The 18847-nt window shown below is 31.7% G+C and overlaps 1 protein-coding gene across 2 annotated transcripts in view; it reads left to right on the forward strand.

The window, feature by feature from the left end:
* The window catches only part of Ziz (Zizimin), a 143217-nt gene that overhangs the window by 4987 nt on the left and 119383 nt on the right, over nt 1–18847 (forward strand). For both annotated transcript variants that reach the window (XM_064058568.1, XM_064058569.1), the window contains exon 2: nt 18150–18266. In XM_064058568.1, coding sequence (XP_063914638.1) covers nt 18150–18266 — 117 coding nt within the window. The remainder of the gene's footprint in view (nt 1–18149; nt 18267–18847) is intronic.

Here is an 18847-nt window from a genome sequence, read left to right on the forward strand (position 1 = left end):
ATTTGAGCATTATAAATAATATTAATTATGTCTAAATTTTATTTAATTATATCGTGGAAATGTATAACTTTGACCGATCAACTTCAACCGTTTCGAAATTTTTTCCAAAATTTAAACATTGTCGAGTAAACTAATCATGGAACCCGATAAATTAAAACTAAAGTCGTACTTACCCCGTTTTCAGTCCTTTTCGGAAAAATATCCATGTTCTTTCGTGTTCATAGCACCAACACAGCACATTTTCACTAATATTTATTAATAATAAATTAGAAATTCGCGAAAAGAGCCCCACTTTTAAGCCAAACCGGAGCTCCAATGTTGCTGCCATCAGACCGAAATCTAAACGGAACACAAGGGGCCGAAAAATGCGACCTTATTTTTCACATTTTGGCCGGGAAATTGCACATTTTCGGGGTTAATTTAATAATATTTAAACAAATTGCTTTGTTTTTAGTAACTTCGCGTTTTTAAGAAAATGGTGTTTGATTTAATCATCATATATTAATACTTATCGTATTTAAACATAATAAATAATATTAAGTAATTTTGTATCACAACTTTTTCGTTTTTCCATTTCCTTTATTTTTTCTTTCGATTTTCTCTCTTCAGTTCCACGATTTTAAAAAATTTTCAATTTTGCAATTTTTGGAATTCTCAATTATCCAATGTTCGGGTGTTTTCTTTCCGTTTTTCCATTTTTCCATTTTTGATTTTTCAGTTTTACGATTTTGTATTTTTTCACTTTTTTTATTCGAAAAGTTGGAAAATCGATAAAACGTAAAATTGCAAATTAATGAACTGAAGAAATGGAAAATTGAGACATTGAAAAACCGAAACGCGAAAAATTAATAAATCGAAATATTGGAGAGAAGATAAAAAGCAAAAAGCGAGTGAATTCTCCATCACACCAAAAAATTTTCATTTTCTATATTTTTTCAATTTTTCGATTTCTTTTTTCAAATTTTCAATTTCTCGACTTCCAAATTTTTCGACTTTCATTTTTTGAATTTTGCAGTTTTTTAATTTTGCAGCTGTTCCTTGTTTCAATTTTTCAAGTTCTCGAATTTTATTTTCCATTTTCCTGATTTTTTAAGTTTCATTTTCTCGATTTAATGTCACAATTTTTCGTTTTTTCATTTTGTCGATTCGAAAAGTTGAAAAATGGAAAACTTAAAAGTCGAAAAACTGAAAAAAGAAAAAAATTACCAAATCGAAAAAAGCAGCCGATATATTAATAGTTACTTACCATATTTGAGCATTATAAATAATATTAATTATGTCTAAATTTTATTTAATTATATCGTGGAAATGTATAACTTTGACCGATCAACTTCAACCGTTTCGAAATTTTTTCCAAACTTTAAGCATTGTCGAGTAAACTAATCATGGAACCCGATAAATTAAAACTAAAGTCGTACTTACCTCGTTTTCAGTCCTTTTCGGAAAAATATCCATGTTCTTTCGTGTTCATAGCACCAACACAGCACATTTTCACTAATATTTATTAATAATAAATTAGAAATCCGCGAAAAGAGCCCCATTTTTAAGCCAAACCGGAGCTCCAATGTTGCTGCCATCAGACCGAAATCTAAACGGAACACAAGGGGCCGAAAAATGCGACCTTATTTTTCACATTTTGGCCGGGAAATTGCACATTTTCGGGCTTAATTTAATAATATTTAAACAAATTGCTTTGTTTTTAGTAACTTCGCGTTTTTAAGAAAACGGTGTTCGATTTAATCATCATATATTAATACGTATCGTATTTAAACATAATAAATAATATTAAGTAATTTTGTATCACAACTTTTTCGTTTTTCCATTTCCTTTATTTTTTCTTTCGATTTTCTCTCTTCAATTCCACGATTTTAAAAAAAATTCAATTTTGCAATTTTTGGAATTCTCAATTATCCAATTTTCGTGTGTTTTCTTTCCGTTTTTTCATTTTTCCATTTTTGATTTTTCAGTTTTACGATTTTCCATTTTTTCACTTTTTTTATTCGAAAAGTTGGAAAATCGATAAAACGTAAAATTGCAAATTAATGAACTGAAGAAATGGAAAATTGAAACATTGAAAAATCGAAACTCGAAAAATTAATAATTCTCCATCACACCAAAAAATTTTCATTTTCTATATTTTTTCAATTTTTCGATTTCTTTTTTCAAATTTTCAGTTTCTCGACTTCCAAATTTTTCGACTTTCATTTTTTGAATTTTGCAGTTTTTTAATTTTGCAGCTGTTCCTTGTTTCAATTTTTCAAGTTCTCGAATTTTATTTTTCATTTTCCTGATTTTTTAAGTTTCATTTTCTCGATTTTATGTCACAATTTTTCGTTTTTTCATTTTGTCGATTCGAAAAGTTGAAAAATGGAAAACTTAAAAGTCGAAAAACTGAAAAAAGAAAAAAATTACCAAATCGAAAAAAGCAGCCGATATATTAATAGTTACTTACCATATTTGAGCATTATAAATAATATTAATTATGTCTAAATTTTATTTAATTATATCGTGGAAATGTATAACTTTGACCGATCAACTTCAACCGTTTCGAAATTTTTTCCAAAATTTAAACATTGTCGAGTAAACTAATCATGGAACCCGATATATTAAAACTAAAGTCGTTCTTACCCCGTTTTCAGTCCTTTTCGGAAAAATATCCATGTTCTTTCGTGTTCATAGCACCAACACAGCACATTTTCACTAATATTTATTAATAATAAATTAGAAATTCGCGAAAAGAGCCCCACTTTTAAGCCAAACCGGAGCTCCGATGTTGCTACCATCAGACCGAAATCTAAACGGAACACAAGGGGCCGAAAAATGCGACCTTATTTTTCACATTTTGGCCAGGAAATTGCACATTTTCGGGGTTAATTTAATAATATTTAAACAAATTGCTTTGTTTTTATTAACTTCGCGTTTTTAAGAAAATGATGTTTGATTTAATCATCATATATTAATACTTATCGTATTTAAACATAATAAATAAAATTAAGTAATTTTGTATCACAACTTTTTCGTTTTTCCATTTCCTTTATTTTTTCTTTCGATTTTCTCTCTTCAATTCCACGATTTTAAAAAATTTTCAATTTTGCAATTTTTGGAATTCTCAATTATCCAATGTTCGGGTGTTTTCTTTCCGTTTTTTCTTTTTTCCATTTTTGATTTTTCAGTTTTACGATTTTCCATTTTTTCACTGTTTTTATTCGAAAAGTTGGAAAATCGATAAAACGTAAAATTGCAAATTAATGAACTGAAGAAATGGAAAATTGAAACATTGAAAAACCGAAACTCGAAAAATTAATAAATCGAAATATTGGAGAGAAGATAAACAGCAAAAAGCGAGTGAATAATCCATCACACCAAACATTTTTCATTTTCTATATTTTTTCAATTTTTCGATTTTTTTTTTCAGATTTTCAATTTCTCGACTTCCAAATTTTTCGACTTTCATTTTTTGAATTTTGCAGTTTTTTAATTTTGCAGCTGTTCCTCGTTTCAATTTTTCAAGTTCTCGAATTTTATTTTCCTTTTCCTGATTTTTTAAGTTTCATTTTCTCGATTTAATGTCACAATTTTTCGTTTTTTCATTTTGTCGATTCGAAAAGTTGAGAAATGGAAAACTTAAAAGTCGAAAAACTGAAAAAAGAAAAAAATTACCAAATCGAAAAAAGCAGCCGATATATTAATAGTTAGTTACCATATTTGAGCATTATAAATAATATTAATTATGTCTAAATTTTATTTAATTATATCGTGGAAATGTATAACTTTGACCGATCAACTTCAACCGTTTCGAAATTTTTTCCAAAATTTAAACATTGTCGAGTAAACTAATCACGGAACCCGATAAATTAAAACTGAAGTCGTACTTACCCCCTTTTCAGTCCGTTTCGGAAAAATATCCATGTTCTTTCGTGTTCACAGCACCAGCACAACACATTTTCACTAATATTTATTAATAATAAATTAGAAATGCGCGAAAAGAGCCCCACTTTTAAGCCAAACCGGAGCTTCAATGTTGCTACCATCAGACCGAAATCTAAACGGAACACAAGGGGCCGAAAAATGCGACCTTATTTTTCACATTTTGGCCGGGAAATTGCACATTTTCGGGGTTAATTTAATAATATTTAAACAAATTGCTTTGTTTTTAGTAACTTCGCGTTTTTAAGAAAACGGTGCTCGATTTAATCATCATATATTAATACTTATCGTATTTAACCTTAATAAACAATATTAATTAATTTTGTATCACAATTTTTTCGTTTTTCCATTTACTTTATTTTTTCTTTCGATTTTCTCTCTTCAATTCCACGATTTTTACAATTTTTCAATTTTGCAATTTTTGGATTTCTCAATTATCCAATTTTCGGGTGTTTTCTTTCCGTTTTTTCATTTTTCCATTTTTGATTTTTCAGTTTAACGATTTTCCATTTTTTCACTTTTTTTATTCGAAAAGTTGTAAAATCGATAAAACGTAAAATTGCAAATTAATGAACTGAAGAAATGGAAAATTGAAACATTGAAAAATCGAAACTCGAAAAATTAATAATTCTCCATCACACCAAAAAATTTTCATTTTCTATATTTTTTCAATTTTTCGATTTCTTTTTTCAAATTTTCAATTTCTCGACTTCCAAATTTTTCGACTTTCATTTTCTGAATTTTGCAGTTTTTTAATTTTGCAGCTGTTCCTTGTTTCCATTTTTCAAGTTCTCGAATTTTATTTTTCATTTTCCTGATTTTTTAAGTTTCATTTTCTCGATTTAATGTCACAATTTTTCGTTTTTTCATTTTGTCGATTCGAAAAGTTGAAAAATGGAAAACTTAAAAGTCGAAAAACTGAAAAAAGAAAAAAATTACCAAATCGAAAAAAGCAGCCGATATATTAATAGTTACTTACCATATTTGAGCATTATAAATAATATTAATTATGTCTAAATTTTATTTAATTATATCGTGGAAATGTATAACTTTGACCGATCAACTTCAACCGTTTCGAAATTTTTTCCAAAATTTAAACATTGTCGAGTAAACTAATCATGGAACCCGATAAATTAAAACTAAAGTCGTACTTACCTCGTTTTCAGTCCTTTTCGGAAAAATATCCATGTTCTTTCGTGTTCATAGCACCAACACAGCACATTTTCACTAATATTTATTAATAATAAATTAGAAATCCGCGAAAAGAGCCCCACTTTTAAGCCAACCGGAGCTCCAATGTTGCTGCCATCAGACCGAAATCTAAACGGAACACAAGGGGCCGAAAAATGCGACCTTATTTTTCACATTTTGGCCGGGAAATTGCACATTTTCGGGGTTAATTTAAGTAATAATATTTAAACAAAGTGTTTTGTTTTTAGTAACTTCGCGTTTTTAAGAAAATGGTGTTTGATTTAATCATCATATATTAATACTTATCGTATTTAAACATAATAAATAATATTAAGTAATTTTGTATCACAACTTTTTCGTTTTTCCATTTCCTTTATTTTTTCTTTCGATTTTCTCTCTTCAATTCCACGATTTTAAAAAATTTTCAATTTTGCAATTTTTGGAATTCTCAATTATCCAATGTTCGGGTGTTTTCTTTCCGTTTTTTCATTTTTCCATTTTTGATTTTTCAGTTTTACGATTTTCCATTTTTTCACTTTTTTTATTCGAAAAGTTGGAAAATCGATAAAACGTAAAATTGCAAATTAATGAACTGAAGAAATGTAAAATTGAAACATTGAAAAATCGAAACTCGAAAAATTAATAAATCGAAATATTGGAGAGAAGATAAAAAGCAAAAAGCGAGTGAATTCTCCATCACACCAAAAAATTTTCATTTTCTATATTTTTTCAATTTTTCGATTTCTTTTTTCAAATTTTCAATTTCTCGACTTCCAAATTTTTCGACTTTCATTTTTTGAATTTTGCAGTTTTTTAATTTTGCAACTGTTCCTCGTTTCAATTTTTCAAGTTCTTGAATTTTATTTTCCATTTTCCTGATTTTTTAAGTTTCATTTTCTCGATTTAATGTCACAATTTTTCGTTTTTTCATTTTGTCGATTCGAAAAGTTGAAAAATGGAAAACTTAAAAGTCGAAAAACTGAAAAAAGAAAAAAATTACCAAATCGAAAAAAGCAGCCGATATATTAATAGTTACTTACCATATTTGAGCATTATAAATAATATTAATTATGTCTAAATTTTATTTAATTATATCGTGGAAATGTATAACTTTGACCGATCAACTTCAACCGTTTCGAAATTTTTTCCAAAATTTAAACATTGTCGAGTAAACTAATCATGGAACCCGATAAATTAAAACTAAAGTCGTACTTACCTCGTTTTCAGTCCTTTTCGGAAAAATATCCATGTTCTTTCGTGTTCATAGCACCAACACAGCACATTTTCACTAATATTTATTAATAATAAATTAGAAATCCGCGAAAAGAGCCCCACTTTTAAGCCAACCGGAGCTCCAATGTTGCTGCCATCAGACCGAAATCTAAACGGAACACAAGGGGCCGAAAAATGCGACCTTATTTTTCACATTTTGGCCGGGAAATTGCACATTTTCGGGGTTAATTTAATAATATTTAAAAAAATTGCTTTGTTTTTAGTAACTTCGCGTTTTTAAGAAAATGGTGTTTGATTTAATCATCATATATTAATACTTATCGTATTTAAACATAATAAATAATATTAAGTAATTTTGTATCACAACTTTTTCGTTTTTCCATTTCCTTTATTTTTTCTTTCGATTTTCTCTCTTCAATTCCACGATTTTAAAAAATTTTCAATTTTGCAATTTTTGGAATTCTCAATTATCCAATGTTCGGGTGTTTTCTTTCCGTTTTTCCATTTTTCCATTTTTGATTTTTCAGTTTTACGATTTTGTATTTTTTCACTTTTTTTATTCGAAAAGTTGGAAAATCGATAAAACGTAAAATTGCAAATTAATGAACTGAAGAAATGGAAAATAGAAACATTAAAAAACCGAAACTCGAAAAGTTAATAAATCGAAATATTGGAGAGAAGATAAAAAGCCAAAAGCGAGTGAATTCTCCATCACACCAAAAATTTTTCATTTTTTATATTTTTTCAATTTTTTTTAATTTCCAATTTCTCGACTTCCAAATTTTTAGATTTTTCGTGTCTTCAATTTTTCGACTTTCGTTTTTTGAATTTTGCAGTTTTTGAATTTTGCAGCTTTTCGTTGTTTCAATTTTTCAGGTTCTCGAATTTTATTTTCCAATTTCCTGATTTTTTAAGTTTCATTTTCTCGATTTTATGTCACAATTTTTCGTTTTTTCATTTTGTCGATTCGAAAAGTTGAAAAATGGAAAACTTAAAAGTCGAAAAACTGAAAAAAGAAAAAAATTACCAAATCGAAAAACGCAGCCGATGGACTTCCAGTAAAAAAGGAAAAATTTAAACATTCAAGAACTAAAAATTGAGGAGCTAAAAATAGAAACAAAATAATGAATAGAAAAATTGGAAAGAAGAAAAAACGCGGAAAGGAGATTTGAAAACCCAAAAATTGTAAAATCGAAAGATTATAGAATCGTAAAAATTATAAATTCCAAAACTGGGGCACTGGAACACCCCAAAATCGAAAAATTAATTATCGAGATTGAAAAATTAAAAATCAGAAATTGAAAAAACGAAGAATTAAAAAATTGGGAAACTGAAAAATTTAAATTGAAAAAACTAAAAATTGAAAAACCTAAAAGTTGAGAAATCCAAAAATTGAAGAATTTTACATTGGGAACAAGAAAAATTATAAAATCAGATTATTGAAAAACCGAAAAATTGAAAAAATAAACAAAAAGAAAAGGAACTGAAAAATCGAATAATTGAAAACTGGTGAAATTGCAAATCGAAAAATTGAAACATCCAAAAATTGGAGAATCGAAAAACTAAAAATAGAAAGAGGACCCAAAATTTGTTGTCTGCTACTTATAAAGAATGTAGGTTATCTTATATTGTATGGTTAGGCAACCACTAATACACGTCCGGCAAAAGTCCAAGACCACACGGGATCAGAATAGGGTAAAAATTTACTCGAATATTACCAGAAAGGGGACTAATGGTTTTTTAGTTTTTCAAAAGATTTTTGATCCGAAATAATTCTATCGTCCATCGATATTTCCCTTTTTGTCGTACAAAATTATAAGAGTTTGCGTGCAGGATGTTACTAATGGTATGCATCAATTTTAAAAAAATTACTATTCGTAGAACAATTAAATGCAATGAATAATCCTGGCACAGCTAAGATAATTTTCTTTCCATCATGTTTTCTTGGAATATTCTTTCAATATCGAGCTTGATTTGAGACTTCCTGAGAAGCTACAAGTATTAATTCAATATCACGTGAGAATTTTCAGCGTTGTTTTATTAGGAATAATAATTACTTCAAGCGTTTTTCTTTTAGGGAATTCCTTCCTTCAATGTAACTTTTCGACCTCATTACTGACAATGCTCATCACTGAATCACTTATTGCTAACCAAATTAACACTTTAATGTCGTGACCGTTTCTTGCCAAGTCCGTATTAAGAAGATTAATGTAACGAACCATTGAGACCGTTAACGTGCTGCGATCCTCTTTGTTGCCGCTTCGAATGGTATTTGTAATGCAATCTGCGTAATTGAATAAAAATTGTATTCATTGCATAATTGTCGAGGCCACCAAATAAATACAAACAGAAGATCACTAATATCTGCAATAAAGATGCCAGGATGGAAATGAAAGTGTGTGTTTCGAAACCGCGCGATTTAGCTTTTTATTAACGGAATAATTTTTCTAAATTAACCTTCGTGGCGCGTTGACTCAAACATTGCCCAAATATGGAACGATTTGTTTGTCGTCGGGAGGTTATTGGAAAATGTACACGAATAAACACCTCATTAAGGAGAAGTTTATGTTTACGTAACACATTTTCCATACGTGTCGTATTTTTTGCCAAAGAATGTTAAATCAGTCGATGGCGAACCTAAATTTTTACAACCGGAGATGTGCCCTTCACATTGTCACTCCACAGCGAGGGGTAAATCGCTGATTAGAAACTTCCTTGAAAATCCATACTTCCTTATATTTTCTGCCAATGAAATGTTCAAATATCGGCCAAATTTTGACATTTTCGAAACTTAACTAAACACATTTTCTGGTAGATTTCGGACTCTAAAACATTGTAACATCCGAAAGTTGGAAAAACTGAAAACTAAAAATTGCAAATGGAAAAATCGAAAAATTTCATTTTGAAAAAAGAAAAAATAAAATCAGAACATTGAAAACCCAAAAAATTGAAAAATTAAAAATCGAAAAATTGAAAAGTCGAATATACATACACAAAAGTGCTAAAATCCAACAATAGAAAAATGGAAACATTCTAAAATCGTAAAATTGAAAAACTGAAAAATGTTAAAAAATATAATCATAACATACCTATTTAAAATGAAAACTAAAAAAATTGCAAATCAAAAATTAAATAAATGAAAAATTTAAAAATTGCGAAACGAAAAATTCTAAAATTGAAAAAACAAAAATTAAAAAATCTAAAAGCAAAAAATCGGAAAATTGAACACGGAAAAATTGAAAAATTCATAATTAAAAAATTAATTGAAAAATCTATAACCGAAAAATTGTAAAATTAAAAATCGAAAAATTGAAAAGTCGAATATACAAAAAAATGCTAAAATCCAATAAATGAAAAATTGGAAAATTCCAAAATTGTGCAATTGAAAAACTGAAAAAATTTAAAAAAATGTAATTATTAGTTATTTATAGTGACAACAAGAAAAATTGCAAATCAAAAATTAACGAAACGAAAAATTGAAAAATTAAAAAATCTAACATTGGAAACACGAAAAATGAAAAATCGAAAAGCCGAAAAGTCGAAAAATTGAAAAATCCATAATCGAAACATTTCACGTTGAAAAAATAAAAGCGGAAAATTATAAAAGGAGGACATTGAAAAACAGGAAAAATAAAAAACTGAAACGAAAAATTTTAAATCGAAAAATTGAAAAATTTCACATTGAAAAAAAAGCGGAAAAATTATAAAATCAGAACATTGGAAAACTGAAACATTGAAAAAATAAGAAAAATAAAAAACCGAAACGAAAATTCTAAAAATAGAAAAATGAAGAAATGAAAAATTTAAAAATATAAATTAAAAAATTGAAAAGTCGAAGATACAAAAAATGTTAAAATCCAATAAATGAAAAATGGAAAAATTCCAAAATTGTGAAATTGAAAAACTGAAAAATTTTTAAAATTGCAATTATTAGATATTTATAATGAAAACAAGAAAAATTGCAAATTAAAAATGAAAGATACGAAAAATTGAAAAATTAAGAAATTAAAAAATTAATATTGGAAAAAAGAAAAACTAAAAATCGAAAAGCCGAAAAGTCGAAAAATTGGAGCACCGAAATATTGAAACATCCGTAATGGAAAGAATGCACATTGAAAAAATAAAAACAGAAAAATTATAAAATGAGGATATTGAAAAACAGAAAAATTGAAAAAATAGGGAAAACAAAAAACCGAAACGGAAAATTGTAAATCGAAAAATTGAAGAAATGAAAAATTTTAAAATATAATTTTTAATAAATCGAAAAATTTCACGTTGAAGAAAGAAAAATATAAAGTCAGAACATTGAAAACCCGAAAAATTTTAAAAATAAACAAAAAGAAAAACCGAATCGAAAAACTGAAGAAATTAAAAATTGAAATCTCGAGAGGCATGTCGTAAAATTGAAGAAACAAAAGAAACGAGAAATTGAAAAAATTCATATTGAAAAAACATAAAATAGGAATATTTTTCAGTTATTTAGAAAATTTGAAAAAATAAAGAAAATAAAAAACCAAAACGAAAAATTGAAAAAATAAAAATTTAAAAGTTTTTTTTTTTTTTTTTTTTTATGTAAATGTTTATTGTCACATCAACCACGAAGGGTTATTAGTGACAAGGCGGTACAATTGAAAAATTCCAAAATTGTGAAATTTAAAAGTTGTAAAGTTTAAAAACCGAGAAAGTGCCATTTTAAAAATTATTATTACATATTTAAAATCAAAAAACTGAATCATTTAAAAATAGAAACTCGAAGATTTGCATGAAAAGCTGAAAAATCGAGAAACTAACAAATCTAAAATTTAAAAAAACTAAAAATTAAGAAATCTAAAAGCTGAAAAACCGAAAAATTGAAAAATCCATCATTTAAAAAAAAAAAGAAAAATTATAAAATCAGAACATAGAAAAACAGAAAAATTGAAAAAATAAGAAGAATAAAAAATCGAAACGAAAAATTGTAAATCGAAACATTGAAGAATTAAAAAATCAAAAAATCGAAAAATTGCAAAACGGAAAATTGAAAAAAATTAATAAAAAAAAAAAATAAAGAAAGAATATTGAAAAACCTAAATATTGAAAAAAGCTGCAACCGTTTTTCGGGAATCGACCGTTGAAATATCGAAATTTTTAGAAATTCTCAAAAATTCGCATTTCGTACCGATTCTTTCGAAAATGTTGCTCCGTGACCATCAACATGATATATTTTTGGAATCAGCGTGTCGAGATCTACGTCCCTGAATTTTTTCAGAATTTTCCGACAACTTTTTTAAAAGTGAAATTTTTCCAATGGTCCCCCCTTCTTCAAATTTCGGCCAAATTTTGACTTTTTCGAAACTTAACTAAATACATTTTCTTGTAGATTTCGAGGTCAAGAACTCACTTCCGGGCTCGTTTCTTTGATAACTGCAACCGTTTTTCCAGAATCGACAGTTGAAATATCGAAATTTTTAGAAATTCTCAAAAATTCGCATTTCGTACCGATTCTTTCGAAAATGTTGCTCCGTGACCATCAACATGATATATTTTTGGAATCAGCGTGTCGAGATCTACGTCCCTGAATTTTTTCAGAATTTTCAGACAACTTTTTTAAAAGTGAAATTTTTCCAATGGTCCCCCCTTCTTCAAATTTCGGCCAAATTTTGACTTTTTCGAAACTTAACTAAATACATTTTCTTGTAGATTTCGAGGTCAAGAACTCACTTCCGGGCTCGTTTCTTTGATAACTGCAACCGTTTTTCCGGAATCGACAGTTGAAATATCGAAATTTTTAGAAATTCTCAAAAATTCGCATTTCGTACCGATTCTTTCGAAAATGTTGCTCCGTGACCATCAACATGATATATTTTTGGAATCAGCGTGTCGAGATCTACGTCCCTGAATTTTTTCAGAATTTTCCGACAACTTTTTTAAAAGTGAAATTTTTCCAATGGTCCCCCCTTCTTCAAATTTCGGCCAAATTTTGACTTTTTCGAAACTTAACTAAATACATTTTCTTGTAGATTTCGAGGTCAAGAACTCACTTCCGGGCTCGTTTCTTTGATAACTGCAACCGTTTTTCCGGAATCGACAGTTGAAATATCGAAATTTTTAGAAATTCTCAAAAATTCGCATTTCGTACCGATTCTTTCGAAAATGTTGCTCCGTGACCATCAACATGATATATTTTTGGAATCAGTGTGTCGAGATCTGCGTCCCTGAATTTTTTCAGAATTTTTATACAACTTTTTTAAAAGTGAAATTTTTCCAATGGTCCTCCCTTCTTCAAATTTTGGCCAAATTTTGACATTTTCGAAACTTAACTAAACACATATTATGGTAGATTTCGAGATCAAGAACTAACTTCCGGCCTCATTTCTTTGATAACTGCAATCGTTTTTCCGGAATCGACCGTTTAAATATCGAAATTTATAGGAATTCTCAAAAATTCGCATTTCGTACCGATTCTTTCGAAAATGTTGCCCCGTGACCATCGACACCCTATATTTTTGGAATCAGCGTATCGAGATCTGCGTCCCTGAATTTTTTCAGAATTTTTATACAACTTTTTTAAAAGTGAAATTTTTCCAATGGTCCCCCCTTCTTCAAATTTCGGCCAAATTTTGACATTTTCGAAACTTAACTAAACACATTTTCTGCTAGATTTCGACCTCAAGAACTCACTTCCGGCCCCGTTTCTTTGATAACTGCAACCGTTTTTCCGGAATCGACCGTTGAAATATCGAAATTTTTAGGAATTCTCAAAAATTCGCATTTCGTACCGATTCTTTCGAAAATGTTGCTCCGTGACCATCGACACCCTATATTTTTGGAATCAGCGTATCGAGATCTACGTGCCTGAATTTTTTCAGAATTTTTAGACAACTTTTTTAAAAGTGAAATTTTCCAATGGCCCCCCCTTCTTCAAATTTCGGCCAAATTTTGACATTTTCGAAACTTAACTAAACACATTTCCTGGTAGATTTCGGACTCTTGAACTCACTTCCGGCCTCGTTTCTTTGATAACTGCAATCGTTTTTCCGTAATCGACCGTTGAAATATCGAAATTTTTAGGAATTCTCAAAAATTCGCATTTCATATCGATTCTTTCGAAAATGTTGCTCCGTGACCATCGACACCCTATATTTTTGGAATCAGCGTGTCGAGATCTACGTCCCTGAATTTTTTCAGAATTTTTAGACAACTTTTTTAAAAGTGAAATTTTTCGAATGGTCCCCCCTTCTTCAAATTTCGGCCAAATTTTGACATTTTCGAAACTTTACTAAACACATTTTCTGGTAGATTTCGGACTCTTGAACTCACTTCCGGCCTCGTTTCTTTGATAACTGCAACCGTTTTTCCGGAATCGACCGTTGAAATTTCGATATTTTCAGAAATTCTCAAAAATTCGCATTTCGTACCGATTCTTTCGAAAATGTTGCCCCGTGACCATCGACACCCTATATTTTTGGAATCAGCGTGTCGAGATCCACGTCCCTGAATTTTTTCAGAATTTTTAGACAACTTTTTTAAAAGTGAAATTTTCCCAATGGTCCCCCCTTCTTCAAATTTTGGCCAAATTTTGACATTTTCGAAACTTAAGTAAATACATTTTCTGGTAGATTTCGAGCTCTAGAACTCACTTCCGGCCTCGTTTCTTTGATAACTGCAATCGTTTTTCCGGAATCGACCGTTGAAATTTCGATATTTTTAGAAATTCTCAAAAATTCGCATTACGTACCGATTCTTTCGAAAATGTTGCTCCGTGACCATCGACACCCTATGTTTTTGGAATCAGCGTGTCGAGATCTACGTCCCTGAATGTTTTCAGAATTTTTAGACAACTTTTTTAAAAGTGAAATTTTTCCAATGGTCCCCCCTTCTTCAAATTTCGGCCAAATTTTGACATTTTCGAAACTTAACTAAATAGATTTTCTGGTAGATTTCGACCTCAAGAACTCACTTCCGGCCTCGTTTCTTTGATAACTGCAACCGTTTTTCCGGAATCGTCCGTTGAAATATCGAAATTTTCAGAAATTCTCATAAATTCGCATTTCGTACCGATTCTTTCGAAAATGTTGCTCCGTGACCATCAACATGCTATATTTTTGGAATCAGTGTGTCGAGATCTACGTTCCTGAATTTTTTCAGAATTTTTAGACAACTTTTTTAAAAGTGAAATTTTTTCAATGGTCCCCCCTTCTTCAAATTTTGGCCAAATTTTGACATTTTCGAAACTTTAGTAAATACATTTTCTGAAAGATTTCGGCTTCTAGAACTCACTTCCGGCCTCGTTTCTTTGATAACTGCAACCGTTTTTCCGGAATCGACCGTTGAAATATCGATATTTTTAGAAATTCTCAAAAATTCGCATTTCGTACCGATTCTTTCGAAAATGTTGCCCCGTGACCATCGACACCCTATATTTTTGGAATCAGCGTATCGAGATCTACGTGCCTGAATTTTTTCAGAATTTTTAGACAACTTTTTTAAAAGTGAAATTTTTCCAATGGTCCCCCCTTCTTCAAATTTCGGCCAAATTTTGACATTTTCGAAACTTAACTAAATAGATTTTCTGGTAGATTTCGACCTCAAGAACTCACTTCCGGCCTCGTTTCTTTGATAACTGCAACCGTTTTTCCGGAATCGTCCGTTGAAATATCGAAATTTTCAGAAATTCTCATAAATTCGCATTTCGTACCGATTCTTTCGAAAATGTTGCTCCGTGACCATCAACATGCTATATTTTTGGAATCAGTGTGTCGAGATCTACGTTCCTGAATTTTTTCAGAATTTTTAGACAACTTTTTTAAAAGTGAAATTTTTTCAATGGTCCCCCCTTCTTCAAATTTTGGCCAAATTTTGACATTTTCGAAACTTTAGTAAATACATTTTCTGAAAGATTTCGGCTTCTAGAACTCACTTCCGGCCTCGTTTCTTTGATAACTGCAACCGTTTTTCCGGAATCGACCGTTGAAATATCGATATTTTTAGAAATTCTCAAAAATTCGAATTTCGTACCGATTCTTTCTAAAATGTTGCTCCGTGACCATCGGCACCCTATATTTTTGAAATCAGCATGTTGAGATCTACGTCCCTGAATTTTTTCAGAATTTTCAGGCAACTTTTTTAGAAGTGAAATTTTTCCAATTTCGGCCAAATTTTGACATTTTCGAAACTTAACTAAACACATTTTCTGCTAGATTTCGGCTTCTAGAACTCACTTCCGGCCTCGTTTCTTTAATAACTGCAACCGTTTTTCGGGAATCGACCGTTGAAATATCGATATTTTTAGAAATTCTCAAAAATTCGAATTTCGTACCGATTCTTTCGAAAATGTTGCTCCGTGATCATCGGCACCCTATATTTTTGAAATCAGCGTGTTGAGATCTACGTCCCTGAATTTTTTCAGAATTTTCAGGCAACTTTTTTAGAAATGAAATTTTTCCAATGGTCCCCCCTTCTTCAAATTTCGGCCAAATTTTGACATTTTCGAAACTTAACTAAACACATATTCTGGTAGATTTCGAGGTCAAGAACTCACTTCCGGTCTCGTTTCTTTGATAACTGCAACCGTTTTTCCGGAATATCGAAATTTTTAGAAATTTTCAAAAATTCGCATTTCGTACAATCAAGTGAACGTCAGTCTCATGCACTGACAGACAAACCGTTTTGTCAATGAATCAGTTTATCCAACATGAAGAAAAAATTTCATGGCTCACTTTTGTCAAATCACATCTCGAATTGGTTAAAATATTTTCACTTGACCATACTTCCTTTATACATCCCTAGCACTTCTGTGTATTTCCCTTGTACATTCTTCCAGCGAATTACCCCTCGCTCCACACTGTCATTCTGACAAACAAAAACGCTCCCATTTCACTTGTCAGTTTTCATCAGAGTGAAACGTCTGTTCAATGTTTCGTCTAAATCTTCTGTGACGATGTTGTCGGCGTTGATTTCAACATCCCCGTCTTACAGCCACCATGAAACGTGATTTCGCAAGAGTGTCCATTTCGAAAGATAAAAATGTCTTGGATATAAAGAATTTAAAATTACCTGTACATGTAGAAATCATCCCAAAAGATCAGAAGCAGCTCGGGCTACGATTACCGAAGCGTGTTGTCGCCCCGTCGAAAATCCCAATTTGGAAAGGCCGGAAGCGGACTCGCGATGACGACAAAAAAAATTTAAAATCGCTGTTCCACTCTGCACCGATGTTGGAAACGAGTACGAGGTGTAGCGTCAGATCTAGTTCGACGAGCACATCAAACTTGGAAACTATCGACGAAAATAAACCCCTAACTAAGAAGTGTGGACAAAAGTCACAACAAGCAACCAGATCGGGAATTCCCATAAGGACAGCTTCAGACACTGGTGGAGAATGTGATTTTGGAAGGAGGCGTAGCCCGATTAAAACTCCTCTTGTTCAACCACGCCCACCTAAACTCCAACCTTGTGGCCAGTGCTTTGCCAAGAAAACACCCAAGAGTAAAATATTTTGTGACAGGAGTCAGAAACCACAGATGCAGCAGTTATGTGGAAAAGTAAACCCATGTGACGTCACTAAGAGGAGTCGTTCTTGTTCTCCTCGTTGTCACCGGTACCCCTCATCTTCGACACCTTTCGAAAAAACGCTCCGAGTTTGCGACTTAAAAGGCGACTTTGGTTCCGGTTTTTGGAGCAGCAAGTCGACTCGAAACTCTCCTCTGCGAAGTCCGTTCCTTTCGACACCGATTCTAGAATGTAGTGGTAAAAAATCCTCTTGTGTTCGAAAATTTTCGTCGCTCCGAGGACTCGCGGTGCCCAGTCTTCCCCCTAAATGCGAGAAGAAGGATCGCAAACACATCACGTGTCACAGAAATCCGTCGATTTTGGACCGCAGCTCCATGTCCCAGAAGGAGTACATGGATATGCTGTCCACCCCTAAGAGGAGAGTCCCTGAATGCATTCCCAAAAAATGCGAAAAGTGTCCCCGCACTGACCCATGTTCACCACGTCTCATCCAAATGGCCCGCCCCATCAAACGGCGCGTCCTGGCCACCTGGCAGGCCCACCACCAGGTGCTCTCGACCCAGTGCGTGACTCGCTTAAACGAACTCCTCCAAGGGGGCGATTGCCGCCTCCAACCCAAGGAGGCCTCCTCGTATTTTCATACCTTGAGACGTAAAAGAAAACCACGCAGTCCGAAGAGGTGCAAGTGCGGCGAAAAACAGAAGTTGCTCTGGCTCAAATGCCAGACGGAGTTGACGGCCAAAGCCATCGTCAACCTCTTCGGAAAAGAACCTCTCTACTTGCTCAACTTCACCGAAATGGTGATGTCCGAGGAGATTCTCAACTGGTTGCAAAAACGCAACGTGGTGGACATCGGCTGCAGGTCCACCAAGAACATGTACAAGAAGACGATAATCGATTTTTGTGACAAGATCGCGACTTGGATCGACAAACTCAACTATTGTGTGAACCTCCAGCCGCACTCTTCGAAGGAGCAGATTGACTTGGACTTCGATGTGGAGTCTCTGGTTTTGTCTGAACAGTCTGAGGAAGAGTCCGAGGACACCGACGAGTATGAAGGGTTCGGAGAAGAGTTCGGGGATTATGATGAATCCGAGGTGCCGGAATGCTCGTGTCGGAATGAGTGCGAATGTGTGTTCTTCAGGGGGCAACGTTGCGTCGAAGAAGATGCCCCCACGTGCGAGTTTGCGCGCTGGTTTATGGGGGAGTTGAGTAGGAGCGAGGACATTCTAAAGCAGCAGTTGAAAAAACTTTCCGAGTCGGACACCGGCCACTAATTGTCACTCATTGGTGTTTTTTTTTCGCAGAACAAACCCCAGCTCGTTGAACCCCTGGACTTCGAAAACTTCCTCCTCAAGAATAAGACCGTTCTGCAGAATGACCCCCAACGCGAGCTGCTGCTTTACCCCTCGGACGACATCTCCGTAAGTACTCACATTCACACCCCAAATCTCCATCTAACCGTTTTTTTTCATTTACTTTAATCTTTCAATGTTTCGGTTTCACAATTTTTCGTGTATTCAATTTTTTAAATTTTCAATCTTTGATTTTTCCATTTTGCAATTTTTGGATTTCTCAGTTATCCGATTTCTTTAATTTTCAGGATTTCAATTTTAGAGTTATGTATTTCCTTTTTTAAATTCTTCTATGTCTGGATTTGCAATTTTTCAATTTTGCATGTTTTCCATGTAACAATTTATCATTTTTCGATTTTTGTTTATCAATTTTTCATTTTTCAATCTTTCGTTTCCTCAATTTTTCAAATTCTTGATTTTTTTTTGATATCACAATTTTTCGTTTTTTCATTTCCTTTTTTATAATACATATTTCGTTTATGGGATTATTGAAGTTTAAGGTTTCTCAATTTTTAATCTTTTCGATTTTAGAATTTTTCGTTTCTTCCGTTTTTCAAGTTCTTGGTTTACAAATCTTACACGTTTGATACTTTTCGTTTTTTCATTTTTGGTTTTTCAATTTTAAAGTATTTCCGTTTTTTTGATCGAAA

This window comes from Zophobas morio, unplaced genomic scaffold, assembly GCF_036711695.1.
Source record: "Zophobas morio isolate AGI-343-1 ecotype UQ-CSIRO unplaced genomic scaffold, CSIRO_AGI_Zmor_V1 ptg000018l, whole genome shotgun sequence".
In the NCBI taxonomy this organism is placed as follows: domain Eukaryota; kingdom Metazoa; phylum Arthropoda; class Insecta; order Coleoptera; family Tenebrionidae; genus Zophobas; species Zophobas morio.